This window comes from Bombus vosnesenskii, unplaced genomic scaffold, assembly GCF_011952255.1.
Source record: "Bombus vosnesenskii isolate JDL3184/JDL3185 unplaced genomic scaffold, Bvos_JDL3184-5_v1.1 scf7180000013299, whole genome shotgun sequence".
Classification (NCBI taxonomy): Eukaryota; Metazoa; Arthropoda; class Insecta; order Hymenoptera; family Apidae; genus Bombus; species Bombus vosnesenskii.
In genome coordinates, this window is record NW_022882949.1 from 845782 (window position 1) to 867025 (window position 21244).

At 28.0% G+C, this 21244-nt stretch overlaps 2 protein-coding genes and 2 long non-coding RNA genes across 6 annotated transcripts in view; 2 read left to right on the forward strand and 2 right to left on the reverse strand.

Moving 5' to 3' along the window:
* LOC117233742 (ATP-binding cassette sub-family G member 1) overlaps nucleotides 1-12058 on the reverse strand; it is a 35556-nt gene extending 23498 nt beyond the window's left edge. The window contains exon 1 of the mRNA XM_033494303.1: nucleotides 11877-12058. The gene's annotated coding sequence lies outside the window, so the exon portion shown is untranslated. The remainder of the gene's footprint in view (nucleotides 1-11876) is intronic.
* A 1951-nt stretch (nucleotides 12059-14009) lies between these two features.
* On the forward strand, nucleotides 14010-15850 carry LOC117233820 (eukaryotic translation initiation factor 4E type 3-like). 3 transcript variants are annotated; one of them, XM_033494427.1, is made up of 6 exons: nucleotides 14011-14185; nucleotides 14832-14952; nucleotides 15019-15126; nucleotides 15186-15308; nucleotides 15396-15492; nucleotides 15565-15850. In XM_033494427.1, exons 1-6 carry the CDS (start codon nucleotides 14016-14018, stop codon nucleotides 15597-15599), a joined length of 654 nt encoding a protein of 217 aa, XP_033350318.1. In that variant the 5' UTR covers nucleotides 14011-14015; the 3' UTR covers nucleotides 15600-15850. The 3 variants fall into 3 exon arrangements, with proteins under 3 accessions (XP_033350317.1, XP_033350318.1, XP_033350319.1); XM_033494426.1 differs by having other exon boundaries at nucleotides 14010-14185; nucleotides 15396-15850; XM_033494428.1 differs by lacking the exon at nucleotides 15565-15850 and having other exon boundaries at nucleotides 15186-15325; nucleotides 15396-15512.
* Nucleotides 15851-19705: 3855 nt separating this feature from the next.
* Nucleotides 19706-19979, forward strand: LOC117233848. The gene is made up of 2 exons (XR_004493424.1): nucleotides 19706-19860; nucleotides 19927-19979. It is a non-coding gene; the product is annotated as an uncharacterized LOC117233848 (long non-coding RNA).
* Nucleotides 19980-19985: 6 nt separating this feature from the next.
* Nucleotides 19986-20739, reverse strand: LOC117233777. The gene is made up of 2 exons (XR_004493398.1): nucleotides 20207-20739; nucleotides 19986-20107 (listed from the first exon to the last, which is right to left on the reverse strand). It is a non-coding gene; the product is annotated as an uncharacterized LOC117233777 (long non-coding RNA).
* Nucleotides 20740-21244: the final 505 nt, after the last annotated feature.

Here is a 21244-nt window from a genome sequence, read left to right on the forward strand (position 1 = left end):
TGATTTATAATTTTTTTTATAGTCAATTCACATCATTTAACTCTATCGTATTCACATTGTGATTACGAAAAGAAATTCCAAAAATTTACTAAACATGTTTTCTTCGTTTCGTATTTACTATTTCTTCTTTCATCTAGATTTAGTAATTTTATGAAGTTTGAAGAAATTGCAATATTTTGACAATGACTATGACAAATTACTTTTTTCTCAAATTGTAAAACTTCTTTTCTTGCATACATTTTACAGCTTACTTTATCATTGGTTTAATAATAATTTTAATATATTTACATATATAATAAGTTTGTTTGATAATGTTGCATTTGCGCAATTTTTACACATTATTTCATTACTTTATTTTTAACAGATTAACATGGATGCCTTAACATTTTGCGTCTTTGATTTCTTTGCGAACGAAACATTCCTTATTGCGAGTAACTAAAAAGCAACGAAGACTGAAAGATAATCCTGAGCGAAGAAGTCATGAAACACGAAACACGAAAAGCATGCGATAAGAAACTTAAAAATTCACAGATAGCAAAAGTTACCACGTCTCGGATATCCTACACTACTCTCAGTTTGTTTAACCGAACACGTATTTTAAGCGATTAATATTATCAATTGCATTAGGGAAAATATATAAATTGCAATATTCGAAAATTATTAAATAATTATTGTAGAAATTATTTAGAATTATATATTTCAAAATTAAGAAATTGTAACTTCAAATAATCTAATAATCTATATCAAATAATCTAATCTAGCAACAAAAGAGAGTTAAAAGAACAAGTTATATTAAATGATCATATGATTAATATAAAAACCAATAAGCTTTTAGTTCTTCGCTGTATATAAAATTATATAAATAAAAAATATATATATATATCTTATTATATAATATAAGTTTAATTTATTGAAACTGATTATATACAGTATATATATACTATTATATATATGTTATATATACATATATATATATGGAACTGATTATATACAGTATATATATACACACACACTGTAATAGTACCTACAATTTTTTGCAAATATCTCGAAAACTAAACGAGACCGACAATTACACGTATAGAAAAAAATTATTCAAACCTTGATTTCTATAACATATCAAAAAATTATTGAAATCGAGGAGAAGGGAACGATTCTACAAATTCATTGAAATATTAACAGACTGCAGAATTTGACGCAAATTGTACTTATTTTTTATGTTACATGTCTTCCATGTTTTATATATAAATAGATATGTTACATATCTTTATATGATTTGTATTCTGTTTACAGCAACGTATGATTCATAAATTATGATTCATAAATTATGATTCATGATGTTTTTATATAATAATTGCCGTACAATCAGTTTATATCAAACATAACCGTCCAGAACAATTTGAATTCATAATATGTGTCATAAGAAACGTGCACAACAACAAAAATGAAATAAAAATGAATTTTATAGCGATCTTCACGCGATGAACAAATACTAGAAAATTTTAGTATTCGGAAAAAAAAAGATCTTAGTTACGATACGACAGTAAAAATTTCAGAATTTTGTTAAATACATCTACAGGTGGAGCAAAAAAGATATCGGAGTATTAAAAACATTGTAAGAGAATGAACAAAGGAAATGAATAATAAGTAAGTAACAAATTAACGAATAGTATTGAAGATATTGCTAAAGAGATTTGTCAAGGATGTATCAATTATTGATAACCCTGTAATTGATAGAAGACTTCACGGTTATGTATCCTGGGGAAAACAGATTAATCACAGAAGCATAATGATCTTGAACTACAAGTTCTCTGATTCATATGTACATATAAAAGCACCCGGAGCCGAGGTCATTTATCTATAACTTCGTATCACGCTTATCTTGCTCGTATCGTATCCTGAATGAATACAGCCGAAACAAATTACTTCTCCATCTTTCAATGTACCCTCCTCCTTTACGATTACAATCCTCTCCTAACAAAGATAGTATTCTGTCATTCGAAATAATAAAAAATTATTTGTTTTATTAAACAATTATTTGAAAGGAAATGGATTCAAATATTTTCATTGTCCTGTCTATAAAAGGCCAAGGATGGACATTCACTGCATACTCTGCATGACCATAACTACTCAGTGTTGAATATTTATTGTATACTATATGTGACTATAATTATCCAATGGTGAATGTTCAAGGAATCTTATCGTGACTATAGTTATTCAATGCTGAGCGTTTAACGAATATTATACGTGACAATAATCTCTCAGTGTTGAGCGTTATGAGTATACTATGCATAGCTATAAATATCTAACATAGAATATTGTCTGTGCCTGGCAATGTATAAACATCCCGCGTTAAGCGTTTAACGAATACTATGCTTCGTTATAGTCACTGAACGACAACTGTACTCTCAAACACTTCATCGCTAAATGTCCATTGTTCTCTATGGATGACTATAGCTACTTCAGTTGTTCAATATTGAGCGTTCGCTATAAATTACGCGTGACTACAACTATATTTGTTCAACACTTGACGATGAGGGTTGACTATACGTGACTATAACTATGTACTGATATTGAACTGTGTTACCGTTGAATGTATCATATTCACTGTATGCTGTACCTGACTATAAACGTCCAAGAGTAAACGTCCACTATATATGTTACTACGTGTGACTATAATCATTGAATTGTGCTGACTATGAATCACTTAATCACCGAGCGTTCGCTATGCTTTATACCCTTGTTGAAACATTTATAATTCTGAAAAGTTAACTGAAAAGTTACGGTCCAACATTTTTTAATGATCTGCTCACACAAAAATCTTTTCTTTATGTATGAATAAAATTAACAAACATTTAACCCAGGTCTATATGTTATAATACTTTAGTGCTGTGATAGTAAAGATTAAGCATAATAGGAACTTCGAAATCGCTACATCACTGAACTATACGTAGAATCAGCATTGAAGCTTAAATCGAGGTCATTCCGGTGAACGGCCGCTTTAATGCGCACATTCGATTGATGCAATTGTTTTAAGAAGTAGAGACGATTGAAAATTACGAAAAGGATTTCGATATTCCGTGAAAAGGATGGAAAGTATCTATCTCATCCGTGAACAGATGCTTGCGCAAAATAACATTCTGGTCGAGGTTTTGCAATCAACTTAGCAACTCCCCTTCAAAAATTACGAAAACTTATCTGGTAAATATACTCGTTGTGATAATGGTCCTAACGTCATTCTATTGCACGTACTATCGTAATAAACATAAATTTCTTATATAGCTTCTAATGTTACACTATTGAATTTCTCTCATCAAACTATTAGACACTGATTGAACAAGTTGAGGGACTTTCTAAAAAAGAGGATTTATAAATCAATAATAAATGTACTTACATACATACACAGTACTATACATAAATTTAAGATGGATTTTTCTCTTTGTATTCTAAAAAATGATATTTAAAAGAATTTTAACTGATATCGAATAGAAAAAGACAGTACGACAAATAAACGGTGTTTTAAATTTATATAATGTTAGTTAAGATTCTTTACAATATAGCTTTTGAGATGTAAGGTGAGAAATATATCTAACCTGAAACTTTTAAATACCATTATAGGTGCCAAGTCTGTTTTTTAATCAAATGGTAAAATTATTGTGGAATTTTCATTTAGTTTTCAAATATAAAAATAACAAAGTTCTTTAAAAGCTATGATTGTAACATGTAAATAATAAAAAACTAGAACTAAAATTACAATCTTTACTATAAAAACAATACAACTTACAATGCGCTTACATTTTGTTTCATGAACTTTTTTCATAGAAAGCTTGTCATTTTCTATTTGTTTGAACTCTGACTAGAAATGAATAGAGTTAAAAAGAAGAATCGCTTTCACTCTGTTTCCGGAGAAGAAAGCAAATCCTATTTCACATCATATTTTTAGAAAGTTTTACGGCGGTGCACGGTTGTTCTCGGTAAAATGTTTGAGACGTCGACGACGTTCTTCGTTGTCCCCTGAATGCCCCGTGTTTTCACTTTAAAGAGTGCAATTAATATCATGGTTGTATTCGACGTATGGTAAATTGGTAATGACAAATAGAATGACGCGTCGCGTACCACGGTAACGAGTAATGTCATATCAATTAATTGATAGTGAAAATATTATATTACGTAAGTACTAGAATTTAACAGGATTCTTCTTTTTATTAACATTTATTATTTTTTTTCTTGGTATACAAATTAGTATCTATGAGTTGGTTACAAGAACATTAGGAATGTAATTATAAAGGAGAAAGATATCAACCTATTAGTATTCAATGTTTCTTAATATATGTAGATAAAAGAGATATCTGTATATATGCTAGTAAATTAGAGAAAACATCATTCTCTAAGACTTTTTAATATTTACGTAATATTTTTCTTTTTCTAATGTGCTTTAATTTTTATATTTTTGTGAAATTTTTAATATATTCGAATGTAATTACAATTTCTTTCCATTTCAAGTGGATTGTAATCACATCTATATGAAAATAATTGAACATGCCATAATGAATGTTAGTTATCAGTTTTTAATCTTAAAGTTAAGAAGTTGCTTATCAAGAATACGATTTAGATTAAGGTCGCTGTATGTCAAAAAGAAGATGAATGACGCCTTATGATCGACGAACTTGCTTCTAGTAAAATTTACTGACAAGTTTCTTACATTCTAACCGAATAGCATTACAGTGAAATCATACAACTATAAAAGATATTGATATCCCGTATCTTTTATAACATTCTATTTTTTCTCCTGGAAATGAGTCAAACATCATAAAACAGCCAGTCGAAAGCGCACTTTGAACAAATCGAATTTTTGACTTTTGTTTATTTACCAGTTATAGTCATAAGTAATAATTCTTGCAGAGTCATTATAGTTTCAAGCTATATATCACTCACGCGTTTCTTCATTGAATTGGAAATCGTGAAAGCAACAGGCCATGTGAAATATTTACTTCAGGCGTTATCGATCCCACGATAGATAGTCCATGTTTAATTATTCTAATGTAATTCAGTGGCAATAAGCTATTTTAATTCGCCTACTATATGCGATTTCGTCAACATCGAATAATCGAGCGCGATTTCGTTAATATTCCTTAGTCTGCGCAATGTTATGTGACATGCGCTATTACGCTTTTCTTCTCCCGTCCTCCTTTGCGTACGGAAGCGAGACCAATACGAAGTTACGCAAACATTTCTAAACATTGTGAGATGGCAATATTTTTGTTAATTCACAGGAAAGTTCATGGAATCTTTTTATCGATAGTAATATAATATAATCTTGCAAAAGTTTCAGATCATGTTACATATTGAACATACTTTATATGAGATTATAGACTCGTATCTAGAAAATTATTTTAAAAAATATTTATTATTTTGATTTCTAATCTACAACAGTAGCGAATCAACAGTTTCTAATGCCACGTACTCTATATAAATCCACTCAATATACATGTTAACGTAGAAATATTAGAAATATAGAATTAATAAAGTATATATTAAAGAAAGATTAAAAAATAAAATATATATTAGTAGAAATATAACGTAGAAAATACAAAAATATTCGTATACCTAAAAAGACACTTTTTATAGAAATAAAATCGTGCAAAATTTCACTGTAAAGTTAACACAAATTATGTTAAGACGCCTGAGAGCTTTCGGTTATTACTTTATATATTAGAAAATAAATATACGTATTATAGTTTCACATTGGAACTTAAATTACAATTCCAATAATATGTTTGTCACAAAAAAAACCTTGAGTCATTTACCTATTATTATATTCTACGAATCTCACAGTGCAAAGTAATAATCTCGAGTTGATAGTGTTTTTATGTTATAATTATCAAACCGATTCCCCTATTTTGATAGTCTGTTTCACGTGGGAGTATAGTTGTCACGTTGGCAACTATGTCGGCGTAAAAAAACACATGTGCTACAATTATAGACAGTCGTGCTTCTATTTAACAAAAAACAGTATTTAACAAATAAAAGTATGTATTGTACTCGTATTTGTTTTTTCTTATTTTGTCCTATGAATTTTTATTATTTTAATATTATTCGTCTCCTTTATTGTTCACGTTTCAAACATTCAGTTTAGTTTAATCTTCGTTTCATTTTAGTTTCATATTGTTAATGCCATATGATTGTTCAAAATAATTGAAAATAAGTATCACAAGTTTTATTTACATACTTGCTAATTTCAGGAACGAAATATTCACGTTCTTTAGATTCCAGAAATAAAAGAATAGGAAAATCGAAGAAGGATTAAGAAAATATACATATAAACCTCACAGAAGGTACTTGATTAACTCTATAAATTGAAAAGTAGAAAAAAGTGATGATGTTGCACACGCTATTTGTTAAATTTACCTTGGAATTTGCTATTAATATTTTTTATTTGGTAATAAATGAACTTACGGAAGTAATTTGTTTTTAAAAAATTAAACATTAATCTTGTACTTAATTATGAAATCAAACTAAGAGATTAATAACAAAGAAAGGGGCTCATATAACAATCTCCTAGCTTTATTTTTTTCAAAAATAGCATAGCTTTATTTTAATTTGTTGTACTGCATTGCATCAACTTTCACGTGAATTTTTATTTCGTTCGCGACTGGTATTTTTCGTGCGTTATGCGTTGTTCGTAAATTGTCAGAAGCATATTTAAAATCCATGTACATATAACCGTGCACATCGATCTCACACACCTTATAACCTTTATAACCTTCGGGTATAAGTTCGCCTACGTTTTCCTATCCTTCCAGTGTTGTCACACATTGGATCACGGCCTTGTGTTACAACCCTAACCTCGTCATAGTCTACTTTAAATACATACGGTACGCGCCATAGTAAGAGTAGATATGGCAACAGTGCCAGGTCTGTCACCACCATGTAAACATAACCTAGGTAGTATGATACCTTGACAAGTATTTTACGATTTTATGAAATGTTTGTGGTAATATATGTTGTCAAGATAACTAATATTAAATAGTGAAATAGGATGCAGTAAAACTATTACTATATGCTATTAACTATTGCTATAAGATAAATAATATTAAATAGCGAAACAGGATGCAGTAAAACTATTACTATATGCAATGTAATAGAATACACATTCCTAACCTATGAGAATTCCAGATCAGGTGAATATTATAGAAGGTTTCCTGATTCAAAAAAGGTTAGAAAACGCTATACTAGAATGTGCTACAAAAGCTGCTAGACACCCACTTTTAGTTAATATTTCAATAACAAAACATATCTTCCTGTTATCGTTAAATATTACGTTATACGTATGAGCGATAAAAAACAGTTATGTTGGTAAACAACAAAGATAATCTGGGTACATATTTCTCATGGAAATTTGATGATTTAACGACACAACGATCTTTCCTATCACTCGTATATTTCGAAATTTTAAGATTATCTTGAATTTTTTAGTCGCATTTTTTCGCAACAAACGTTGCGAATTACATCACAACAATTGTTTTATGCATTAAAATGGTTATTGAGCGATTTTTAAAGCAATTTTATTAATTAGTACAATTCCATACACATTATCAGTGCATTATAAATGGTGTCCTTAAATGAATGGTATATTTGAGGAGGAAGTTATTCACGTTTAAATAGTCACTTTTAGAAGTGTAATTAGAATTCATATAGACACATAAATCTCTAAATTTACAAGATTAAAAGATATTAAATAAAATACCTATAGTTTTCAACAGCTCAAACGTAATTTATACGTATATTCATTAAGATATCGTAGATTTGTAACTAAAATTACTTAAAACGATATTAAGCGAAAATTAAATCGGCTACTAACTTCAATGTTTCGCATAATTCTGCATCTTCTTTAATTAATTAATAAACCAGTACGCAATTAAGTTTCTTCTAAATTCGACCTTCTAAGATTCCGGTCTCATTAACACGTTACTTGCCAGACCGATCTTTGGTTATTTTCCGTTCAGACGTTGGGCATATATACTACACGTTACTACGAATAATAGTTTTGCTTATGCCACACAATTTTTTTAATAGTGCAAACAACATAATTATCAAGAAAAAAGTGTATTGTCTAAAATGTATTAGACATCAAAGCAACAAACTTAATTTTTAAGGAATTGTTTTAACAAACACATGGTTGAACATTTGCTCTACCAAAATTCCAAATGGCTTAAATGGAAAGTTCAGCGTGGGGAGGATACGCTCCATGCGGAACGGAACGTGTTAAATGTTATCCTTTCATTCCTAATCAACTATCAATAATACGACACCGGAAGGGCAATGAACCATTTTTCATAGGAGTTATGAGATTCAGTAGGTAACCTAGAATTAACAAGCAGAAAGATTATAATAAACAACTGATCACTATATAGTTTAAAATATAATTTCGGGATAAAGATGTTTGAAAACTAAAAATTTGAAAAATTTATATCTGAAATTGCAAAATATTTTGTCTCAATATGAATCTATTTATTATCTACATTGTACTTTATTATTACTGGAAAGACAATTAGGATACCTTAGATTCGTAGAATTTGCAGGATTTCATTTCGACTAACTTATGAAATAGTAATGAGCTTTCCTTATAAAGATTTATGTTTTCATGTATATAATTCGCGATGGACACACGTTTGACCGTTTGACATAAAATTTCATAAGTGGCGAAAAATTTAATTTTCATGAAGATCCGACATATATATGATATGCGCATGCGCGTCTCATGCACCGTGGCGCAAGAAAATTTTCACGATTTTTCTGATTTCTTTATTTCAATCGCACAAAAATAATATGGTCATGGTTTCAATAATAAAAATTAAAATGAAACGTTTCGAATTTCACATTTGGGGAAAAGAAAAATTGTATTAACCAATCTTAAAAATTTATATATTAGGTAACTTAAATTTCGTAAAGATAGTTTCACGGCATTTTGTAACATCATTTTCACACTGTACACTATTATATTATATAAAGTAGCTACAAAAGTATTTCTGCGCCACTGCATTTATTATATTTATGTACTATCTAATTAGATCCAACTATAATCTCTGTATCATTTAGTAATACTTACAAAAATTTGATATTTTGGGAATTAAATGTAGTACAAAATAGAAAAACGCTTTTTTGGAAAATAAGAATATGCACACTTTATAGCCACTGCATACATATGTGCATTTTTCGTATTACTTTCTTTAAAATTATTTCATGTCCGTTTCAGAGGAAACTATAGTGATATTTCAAATCTATTTCTATTTCTGAAAGCTCAGCTTGATTATTCTAAGTTAATTGTTTCCATCATTTTTCATTAATTATAAATTGTATCAGATGGTTATATTGCAATTGTATCAGACGATGATATATAATATGTGTATATATACACACTGTCATTGTTCATAAAATCAGCAATAATCATGGTAACGAAGAACAAGACAAGACAAGAGAAATACCTATGTCAAATGCAAAGAAGGCTTTAAGTATACAGTACATAATGTATACTCTATGTATACTACTACTATACTATACTTTATAATATACTCTATGTATACTACTATATAATGTATACTACACGTATACTACTACATGTATACTATATATAATGTAAATATATATTCCATACATGATTATTACGATGATTAACTCAGGTCACGTCCAAGATCAATATTGAATTTAATAAGAGTTGAACTCGGATAAAGATTTTTATTGCATTAGTAGGAAAAGTAAATAAAGATATCTTATGAAGAACAATATCGATTATTAAAAATTTCATATGTTGGTATATGTTGGTACAACCAATAGTGCCAACAATACAAGCTAAATACAAAAATCATAATTCAAATAATTGAATATAGTAAGATATATTAGAGTAAGATATATTTGTCACAAAATTTCAATTTAAAATTGTATTTCATAACTTAATTCTCTTGATCCTAATTTATAATTATTTTATGAAAAAATATTTTGTCATTAATAATATTTTTAATGTCGTTAGAATAATATTGTTGTTAAATGCAATCATATAATGTACAAAGAAGAGCTCATTAGTATGGTTTTTGAATAGTTCAGTTTTGTCTTAACGATTCAATAAAATCGATACTAACAGGTCTAGACCTGAAAACCGTGACTTTGCCACGGTTTATCACGTAATTGGTGAAACGCGGTCGTAGAAACTGCCAAGGTGCACTCGTAACTGTCTTTTTAGTATATATACTTTACCTATCAGTGTTTACACATACAAATATGAGCCTCTGCACTACGTTTCTACAAGAATATACTTACAATATATATACTGTCGGAAACAAAAATAACTAAACAAGTAATGGAAGTAAGTATATATGTGTATACTTAGATATCAGTGAATTTTAATCTAACCAATACTAGCATTACATCTTTAAGTTTTATGTATACCGTTATATTACATAGATTATTTAATAAATAATTGAAATTAACCTTTACATTTTGTATAAATAAGCGGTATTTAACAGAACTTTATCGATTCCTATTTCCTTCGTCCACTTATTTTTGCATCCTACTGTATGTCAATCACTATTCAAGATTTTCAATTGCGAAGATTAATGGAATACATATATATGTATATATACTCGACGCCATGCATGTATATTCTATTCACATTTTATTGAATATCGTCTCATAAACACGCTTCTAGACAATAACCACTATAAGAGCGAGCTCATTTACTTCAAAAATTACCAACGTTGCATTGATCGATCAAGCCTATAAATAAAACCACCTACTTGTATGAATATACAACTCGAAGTATGAGTGTACATATACTACACAATTTAACCTGATTTCGATTACTAGTGAATTTTTACAGAAATGTTTCAAGCTATCAAGCTATCAAGAATTTTAGATCTATCAACTATATTATATGCTTAGGAATGTAGGAAACATAGAGATGTAACATAACGTGAGGAGAAGCCATGTTGGACGCTCATTTCGATTAACTGAAGTAAATTGTTTTTAATTTTTATTCGGGATTATTTAGAATTTACAATAATACATACATAATTGTATATATTACTTGTTACAGTATGTATATATTGTTATATGTATATATACTTGTCATAAGACAGTGACAGTCAATATTAATTATAAGCTTTATTTAAATTCATTGCTTTGTCAAGCATTTGATTAACTATCATCTCAACAGCAATTGCAAAGTGTATGTATGTGTTACATACTGTTTATTATATAAATTATTTCTTATCAAATTATCGTTTTCCTAGTTCCCACAAATAATCATTTTCTCAATATGAAGTTAGATATTTACGTCTTCAAATCTGTCACACTCTTTAGTCACACTCTTTATAATAAAATATTTCGTATAGATTCGTATAAATCCTTTTCCTAATTTCTAATATAAATTCTACTAATTGATAAAATTCATAAATAATTATATTTTTCTAAGATAAAGAATATTAGACATCTATATTAATTTGTGATAAAACAATTTCATAATAGATAATAAACGCATGCGTGAAAACGCGACCAATCAAATTTGGGTATAATTACACTACATCTCTATATTCCTAGATAAGCAACATGATATATATACATACAGTAAAACTGAAAGAAAAGATATTAAGGAGGAAGAGAAAACGTTATTGTAAAAGCTAAGAGAAAACAGATCCCTAACACTTCGATCCGCTTTTAAAACGAATGACAGATTCACATGCGCACATCAGTCTATTTTCACAGCTTAGATTTTATTAAAGAAATAATGTTAAGTCACAATTTCGTGCAACGACAACAAGCAACGACAACCAAAAATGAATGTTGACACATTTATATTGTTAAGATTGATTATTAATTAATCTTACCGTATTGTTATAGGAATCGTCGAAGCGTAGGATTGAAATATAAAATTGATTTTGGGATGAACTATGTATGATGTATGTTGAGAACGAATAACATGAAATTTGGCTGACAATGAACAAACAAAACAACCAAAACACCCGAACGTTCGCAGAAGACTGACTATGTCGTTGCCGTTATGTTACGATGTGCTCTCTCAATTTATTTCTTTCTCTGTCCCTTCTGCACGCAAGCGTACAGCACCGCACGACTTACAAATCGTCGATTGGCGCATGTTATTTGAATGCCTTATAATTAGACCACAACTTTTATGAATTTTTATATTTTTATGAACATAATTAAAGAAATGGAATTTAAATAGAAATTTGTTTAATCTACCAAATATTGTAGTAAATACTTTATTTTGGATATTTTACATATTTTTGTATATTATATGCGTTTATATTTATGTCCTATCAAATTTCCTATAAATGCATAAAAATCCGCAATGTACCCCCATAATTCTATATGAGCCGCAGTTTGATAACTTTTCTATGAAAAAAAAAAAATATATATATATATATGTTAATTTTATTTATAATCTTTTTATATTATATACTATAAAATTGTTCATGTTAAATATTAACACTAGAAAGACCATTCAAACCATTCTGACAGGTGAATAAATTGGCAAAAATTTGTAATTCTTGCTAATAAATATAATTACTCGTAAAATTATATTTTTAACAGTAAAGCAATATACATTAATTAGACTAACATATATAAACTAAAGAAAAAATTCGTAATTATCCATTATTATATATTGTAAATAAATATTTACAATTCTGGAAAAATTAACTAAATTGTATAGGTATGTACATAAATTAAAATTAAAAAGAACAATTGAATATTAGTGAGAAACTAATATTGGATATATGATAATAATGATAAGTGATAGTTTTTGATGTGAAAGATTATGAATTATTTAAATTCGGTATTAAAGAAAAGTTTCAATTTATTTCCTAATATATCCGTCTACAGCAGCACTATATAATTCAGTGATATAATTTCTCTACCTCTAAGATTGCAGGCAAGACATAGCAGAAATCTGATATACCATGCTATGTTATACTCTAAAGTCATTAATTAGATAACTCACTGTAAGATAGATCTCACCACGATTGTGAATTTCACATTATATCTGCGATTTGCTATGGCGAATATATGTAAAAATTATATTCAACTTGAGTGATTCGATTCTTGATATCGATAAAAATGGATTTGGCATTTAACAGAATATCCTGCATGCTCTGTAATATCGATTAATCAGGGTTTTTATTACGCCCCCTACAATTTATAACATGGCGCGAGTGTAATTAGTCCTTTTGAATGCACTCTGTTTATTTAAACAAAATTTTAATTAATGCTCGATTAAATAAACTTCTGGCCATTGAGTTGATTTATCTGGGCATGAAATACTATTATGTGGATGAGAAATCGTAAGTAGTAAGGACATAAGTATTTGTCCCACGGTAAATTCAAATAAATGGAATTCTACCGCTATAAGTTACAATCCAATACCACAGAAATGTAAATTTTGTTTTAGCTTATAAAAAATAGAAAATTATAACAACGATGATTATAATAAATTGCAGGCATAAATTTACAATGAAAATTGGAAAATTATTAAATTTGATTGCGTTATAATGGAAAAATCATTTTTTATAACATCGGCAAAGACCGTTGATTATCGGACAACCTTGCCAAGGGTATGTCACCTTGTATTTAAGGAGCATTAAACTTGGGAGCGAACTGAAATAAAATTGGGCCTTTGTACAGTGCGGATCGAAAAAAATATATACCGTTAATATAAAACATGTAAACCACTAATTGAAAACAATTCTACTGTTAACTCATAATAATATGTCATTAATATCTCTTTGTATCCACATCTGTACTATTGCTAATTTTCGAAACTGTTGATAAATTCGCAAAGCTACTTGATAAGTTCCCTAAACTATACAATTCGCGTTACATACATTTTCTCTTAAAGATGGATTATCTATATCGCTGAACATTTTTCAAGCAACAAAATCGTTTGTTTTTGTTATCATTTTCGTTTGGTCACATGATTTTTGACGTTACAACGCAACCTATACTTATGTATGCGCATCATTATTTCGAACATGGCCGCGGTAGAGTACGAAACGAAAGATAATACTTCGACCGACTTGTCGGACACATCGGTATTGTCGGATGAAACGGTGAAAACGATCGAGAAACATAAAACGTCGGGAATACCCTTGCAATCGTCTTGGACATTTTGGTTGGACAAGTAAGAAGACTAAATTACTTACAATTTTGTAAATTTACTGATCCAATGTAGAGTATATTATTGCAGTGCGTATATAATTTCTTTTTGGTTTCATTTTTATGAGACATTAAGAAAATATATCGGAGTAATGTTTACTTTTTTTAATATCGTAAAATTATTATAGATGATGGAAAAACTAGTTAGACGTACAAGAAAACAATGTAACGATGTGAAATAGTATTAGGTGGTATTAGTATCGTTTCATCTTTATTTATAACCTATATCACTATACGTCAATCTATATAGGATTTTTATGATAAAACTGCAGTTTAATGTGATTTAATATATATTCAACAATAATTGTATCTTATGTTAGTGTTATATTATATTAATTCAGGAAACAGTTTTTGTTGTTTTGTAGATATTTGGTTAGGAAGATGGAATTGTTTGTATTGTATAAAGTGTATGTAATGTACAATATGATATATTTAAATGAATAATTTCCTTATATATCTTCCTTTATTGTATGTATATTTTAAATAATATTTTCTTTGGTCTTTTGTTATATTACAAAAAGAAATGTAATAAAACATAATCCTGAAAAAATTGAATCATTGTTTGCTCATAGTGTATATAGAAAGTTCTAAAGAGTTGGTAAAATTGACAGAGCTATTTCTGGCACAACTGTCGAAGAATATAAAGAAAATTTAACGAAGATTTATACTGTGAACACTGTGCAAAGTTTTTGGGCTGTTTTCAACAATATACCAAATGCTAGTGCTGTACAAGTAAGTATATTTTATAATATGTTGGTTAATATTGATATAAACATGAATAAATTGTTTCTACAATAGGTCAGATATAGTTACCATTTAATGAGAGATGAAAGATATCCATTATGGGAGGAACCAGTCAATCAAAATGGTGGAACATGGAGATTAAAGTGCCATAAATCTGATACTGTAGGTATTCGAATTGTCATTGTTATTTAACACATGTATATTAATAACAATAATTTCAGGAAAAAATATGGAAAGAAATAGTGCTTGCAGCTATTGGAGAACAATTTACTGATTGCGTTGCAGAAGGTGATGAAGTTTGTGGAGTAACTGTATCTATTAGGGAGAGAGAAGATCTTGTCCAAGTAATGACTTAGACAAAGTAAAAACTAGTTGAACTAAAGTCATATGCTACAACACTATGCTACAAAATTTTCCTCCCTTCTTTCCAGATATGGAATGCAAATGCTAAATTAGCATCAAAAGCTACAGTTTTAAACAAAGTTCATTCTCTCTTACCTAATGTAAACTTCTCTGAATTTTATAAACGTAAGCTTGCTAGGATTATATTTTTATATGTCTTTGTTTTTTATTCTGTTCTGTGATATTTGTATTTTATAGCACATCAATCACATCATGCCTATGGCCGTCGTTGAAGAAGTGTTAGTGTTATTAAAATGTTAATATGTAATAATAAATGTTAATATAGGAATGCGAATGCAGATTCTAATTATATAAGAAAATTTCTATACGTTTACTTTACTATAAAAGTTATATAGATTTTTAATTTGTTGATATTGAATTGTTTATTAACGTTAGTTAAGTATGTAAATCATTTATAAGCGTACAAATATCGCTGAAATTGTAACATTAAATTGTCAAATATATTTTTATATTTAGAAATATATTTCTGACTGCTTTATATTTATATAATAATGCAAATTATTTTGTATTATCCAAAAATTTTCCATTAAGTATCTTTTTTCATTTGCCTTGTATAAAATGCCTTTATTTCATTATCTATAATAAATTTTTGTACGATTTATTTGATTCATCTTGAAATATTCATCACTGACATATGAAGATAATTTATAGTAATAAATATTAATTTAATAATAATGACACAGTATAAAAACAACCGCATTTATAGTATTTCAATAAAATAGGTGTAGGTATGCGACCCTTTTCGTATTCCGCTATACCGACAAAAAGAAGAGATGGTGACAAGCAACTTCTTTCACATACTTTTAAAAGCAGATATTTGAATCTCTAATTATACGTCTATAAAGACGATTCGTTGCCCGGCAAAACGGCGCCAGTTTAACTTTTTACTGCTTTTCAATATTCCTCGTATTGACGTCAGTGAACGAATACCTCGAAAATTAAGAAGTTTATTCGTATACGAAACTCCATTAAACTAGTTTTAAATTGCATTTAAATTATGTCCCACACGAAGATGTTTCACCGTTTACATCACCCATGTATTCCCCAATCTTCAAAAAATATGCAAATCAATTATAGGCTTCTGTATTCTCTGTCAAAAATTTTACTTCGTATTTTTTCAAAATTATGTAATACGAGTCTTTCTCCATTTTTTTACGTAAACTTTCTATCATTTTTAAACTATAAATTTTTAAATTTAACTATTAAACTAAACTCTAATATAATTTTTAAATTTTTGAATTTAAGTATTGGACCAGTTTTAATTTTTAAATTTAAAATAATATTCTATATAAAATATTTAAACTTTTAACATAATTTTTAAACTAATATAGTTTTTAAATTTCTAATTATTTAATTAATAGACTAGTATGTTTAAAATTTTTTAATTTGATTTTTGAACTAACATAGCTTTTAAATTTAATTATTAAACTAATACAATTTTTAAACTAAATATTAAGAGAAATGCGTTACGATACAATATTTGTTTAAACTTTATCAATAACTTTTTATAGTAATTTATTCACAAAAAATGCAACAGCACCAACACGTCCTTGTAAATAGCTTTACGGATACATTCAAGTAAGTAGTATAATGCATGTATGTACATAGCCAAGATTAATAAGGTTGCGTTAATGTCAGGAAGACGAAAATAAAAACCACTGAACTTAGACGTGTGTTATCAAAAACATAAGTCATCATATGCAATTATTTGCAAAATACGAATTCCGTAACAAAAAATTCTTTCAATCTTGTACATTTCACCTTTCGAAATTGAAAATGTGAATAAAATTATTATATTACTTTTATTCGGTATCTCTCGTTCGACTAAAATGCTATTTGGCATCAGTCAGTAAAATCTCAGGTTAAAACGAAAACTTGGAATTTCCTGAATTCGGAATAACACTGTCAATAAGATTTGCGTAGGTTTGTACACGTGACCAGACGTACTGTTATATGTCTTTGGAATTCAAAACTTGTGAAATTTATTGCACTCATATGCAAAACCGTTCGATAGGTAGATCCGGCATTTATTTTCGCGCTATCAGTAACTCTTCATTGGCATTATTGATATTGGGCCAATGGAGATCATGACAATTTAGAATCAGATTACTTAATTTTTAATTTTTAATTTAATCTATTTTAATTACTAATCTCTATCGTTAGAAATGTACAATACAAAATAAAATTAAATATTCAATAGAGTAGTGATCTAAATTATTATAGTCATAAATAATTCAATACTATTTAAAAGTTAATACAATGGGAGAATTAATTATCTCATATAGATAAAGATGACAGAGTAAGAAAATTTGTTTCATATAAAGTTCTTAATCGATGTTGATTTTCCTCTAAAAATTATATTAACATTATATTAACTCGTTTCATTTACAATCTTTTTTCAGCCAATTTACATTGTTGAATTTTGACTTTTACACAGTGTGATTATGAAAGGAAATTCCAAGAATTTAATTATGACCTTTTACGTCATAATTTCTTCTTTCATCTGGGTCCTAGAATTTTATAAAATTAGTCGATGGTTTCAAGAAATTCCTTTGATAACCTATCTTTCTTCTTACTTAATCATAGAAATTCTTTTGCACCTCTGATTTATGTAGTGGAATTTTGTAAAGTGTCTATTATTCTAATGCATTTTTTCTATCTTGGAAAGGTAATATTTTCGTAAGATATTTATATATATTTTATGCGTTATTTTATCTAATTTAATCTTTAACTTCATTGCTATAAACCAATATACAATACACTACATTTCGTTATAATAGTTGATTAAAATTGATATTTCATTATAATCAGCCAGTAATAAATTATCCTTCACGAAACGACGTAGAAATAACGTACATAGTTAATTTACAAATAGTTAAATTAACTTTATTCAACAGATTATCATACGCATCTACACATTAGCATAAGGTATTTTGTATTATGAAAAAGGTTAGACTATTCGTAAATAAAGAATACATTATCCAATTCAAATTGGGGAGAACTAGATTTTTCTCATACACGAAATGACGATAGATAAATTATTTCTGTGTGTATATAATAGTAATTTTATTTCAAGATAAATTATTGGCCAGGTATCTGCGACAACCTTTAGAGGCCGAAGAAGGAATTCTCATAAAAAAATGTAATTGTATCCCAATGATGAGCCTGCAGATCTTAGCATGATAAATTTAACTCATTCTCTAACAAATCGCCATATCGAAAAGACGTGGCAATCCTCAAGAATTTTCAGCTATAAGGCTTCTACACTCATTAATCAATCCTAATATTGTTCCATATATAGTAGTAGTAGTAGTAATTCTGCATTCCTTAGAGGCGCCACATTCTCGCATCACTCAGCGCGCCAAAAAATTCACGCATAATCATTTCAACTCGCTGACACCGTTACCGGCAACAAATCGTAACTCATTTAACTCTCTCCGGCTTCATTTCGATATACTGCGCCATTAAATCGTTGCATACTCATCTTTTTTTCTTATGAATTAATATTGTTTTTATACATTTGTAAGACGCGGCAAATATTTTCGTGGCGCCACATTATTAACCCATGAGGCTACGTTAGTCGAAATATCAATGTTTATTAGTTCTTTTTGTTTATGGAATATTTTTTATAGGATTAAAAAAATGGGAAATTTTTCCTTGCATCCTGGTTGAAATAATCTCTTAATATTTAATAATTCTACAATTATTATAAATACAATTTTAGATTATTTAAAGGATTCAATTTAATACTTTAATATAATATTAAAATAACTTTAATATAAAAATGATTTGTTAAATACGTGATTTTTTAGGTATTTTATGTTTCATCTACCTCGGTTTGGAAAAACGTAATTTTATTTTACATTAATACAAATACTTGAAATTCACACCAGAAATTTTTAAAAAGAGTGAAACATCCTGTAACTATTATGTCAACCGGAACAAATTCTGCACCTCGCTATCTCGGATGACGATCGTTGTGATGAAAAGCGGAAGCGATTTCCATAATCTTGCATTACGATATTCATTTCACGATTGACAATCGTCCTACATTCCATTTTGACACAACTGACAATAAATAATAAAAACAAACAATAAAAATAAAATGATATTTTTTGTGTTAATTTATTTATTAATATTTACAAAATTGTTTTAGAATAACAGATAAAATATTCATTGTACAAAGCGGATTCACTGTTTTCTTCTTTTCTATAACAAAACAAGTGAAGTATACATTTTTATTCGATCAATTTAACATCTAAATGGGAAATAAAAGCGAGATGCACTTGTAACAACTACAAGTAATTCATAGTTCGCGAACCAAGAAAAACGGTTGTCAAGCTTCACTGCTCAGTTTTGTGAAAAAGTTAAATTGTTGGAGGGGCAACATTTTTATCTAACATACTATACATATATTTACATATTAAAAATACTAAAACACACATTTATATAAACGAGTATGAAGTTTCATAAGTTTAAATAAATCAAACAATGAATATAAATTAACTGCTTTTTACATAGTAATGTAAGTTTCATAAGTTTAAATAAATCAAATAATGAATATAAATTAACTACTTTTTACATAGTAATGCTCAAAATGTTTTCATCATACCACCTTTTAATTACAAATGTTACATTATAATAACTTAATTAATGAATTTTCTTGCTAACGTAAAATAGTAATAAGCAAAACATGTTGATTATGTGGAGTAGGAGATCACTGCAAAGTTGAAAGGCAAACAAAAATAAAGAATATATGTATATTAGTTATGTTGAGTAAAATAACTTTGTAACTTCTAATTCTCTTATCTTATCTTACCTTCTCATCATCATGCAACGTACATGTTCTAGATTTACCTTCATTAGATTTTCGTTTTTAGCATCTTAATGCATTTTTCATATAGCTAAGAGAAACATAACCTTAGGAGACCGTAATTGATAAGAATACAGTTGATCAATTAAAAATTAATCAGAATTTATCATGGACTTCTTTTACTCCCTTACTCTATATAACGTAGTAAGGAAGTTTCTTAGGTTCACGAGATTTTCATGGATGAAAATCATAGACAAACTGTGCACGTGCAATCATTTTGGATCATATGTCATGAATGCCACAATCAATAGATTTGGAAAGTAGAATGACTCATTCAGTCAACGAATCTCCATATACGATTTTTCTAAGGTCATTCATTTTCAAGTAAATTGTTTTTCACAATCAATTGTTTTTACGCTGATTTATCGATCGAAAATATATTACAATTACATTCATGAAATTGTACAGCAGTGATTTTCAACCATAAAGAATAAACCATTGAACTTTTGTACGTGCATAATTTTATTAAATAAAACAAAATTTATTAAATAAAACAAGAATGAGCTTCATAGAATAATAAATTCAATATTTTGTGTTTATATAATATTCTTTTATTAATCATAGTCATGGAGTATAATTAGAAAATTTGGTTGTTAAACTTTAGAGTATCATCTATATTATAGGTTATGTTTTTCGATATATAGGAAAATGATCGAAATCGATTCTTAATAAAATTGACAAACTCAAAATCATGGTAATATAAATTAAGATTAAAATTTTGAGAATTTGAATTCACACAATTCTATATATATGTTAATTTTTAAACGTATTATATCTTTAGTTTTGTACTTAATTAAATTATGTTATAATTTTATTTACTGTTACGACGAGTTTTCATGAGTTGTAAAAATATAAATTTTTATAACAATAAATGCAGAATGTCGTTTTATAAAAATTAATAGTGGACTGATTTGTGTTATAATTTTCATCTCCCAAATTCATAAAGAATAATTTGAGAACCACTGTTGTAGATCTATTCTTATA

What these genes read in the sequence shown, in the direction of transcription:
- LOC117233820 (XM_033494426.1), top strand. Translation starts at nt 14,016, where the DNA reads ATGCGCATCATTATTTCGAACATGGCCGCGGTAGAGTACGAAACGAAA. An exon ending in CAAATGCTAGTGCTGTACAA is followed by an intron (nt 14,953 to 15,018) that starts GTAAGTATATTT and finishes TTTCTACAATAG; the next exon opens with GTCAGATATAGTTACCATTT. An exon ending in AGAGAGAAGATCTTGTCCAA is followed by an intron (nt 15,309 to 15,395) that starts GTAATGACTTAG and finishes CCTTCTTTCCAG; the next exon opens with ATATGGAATGCAAATGCTAA.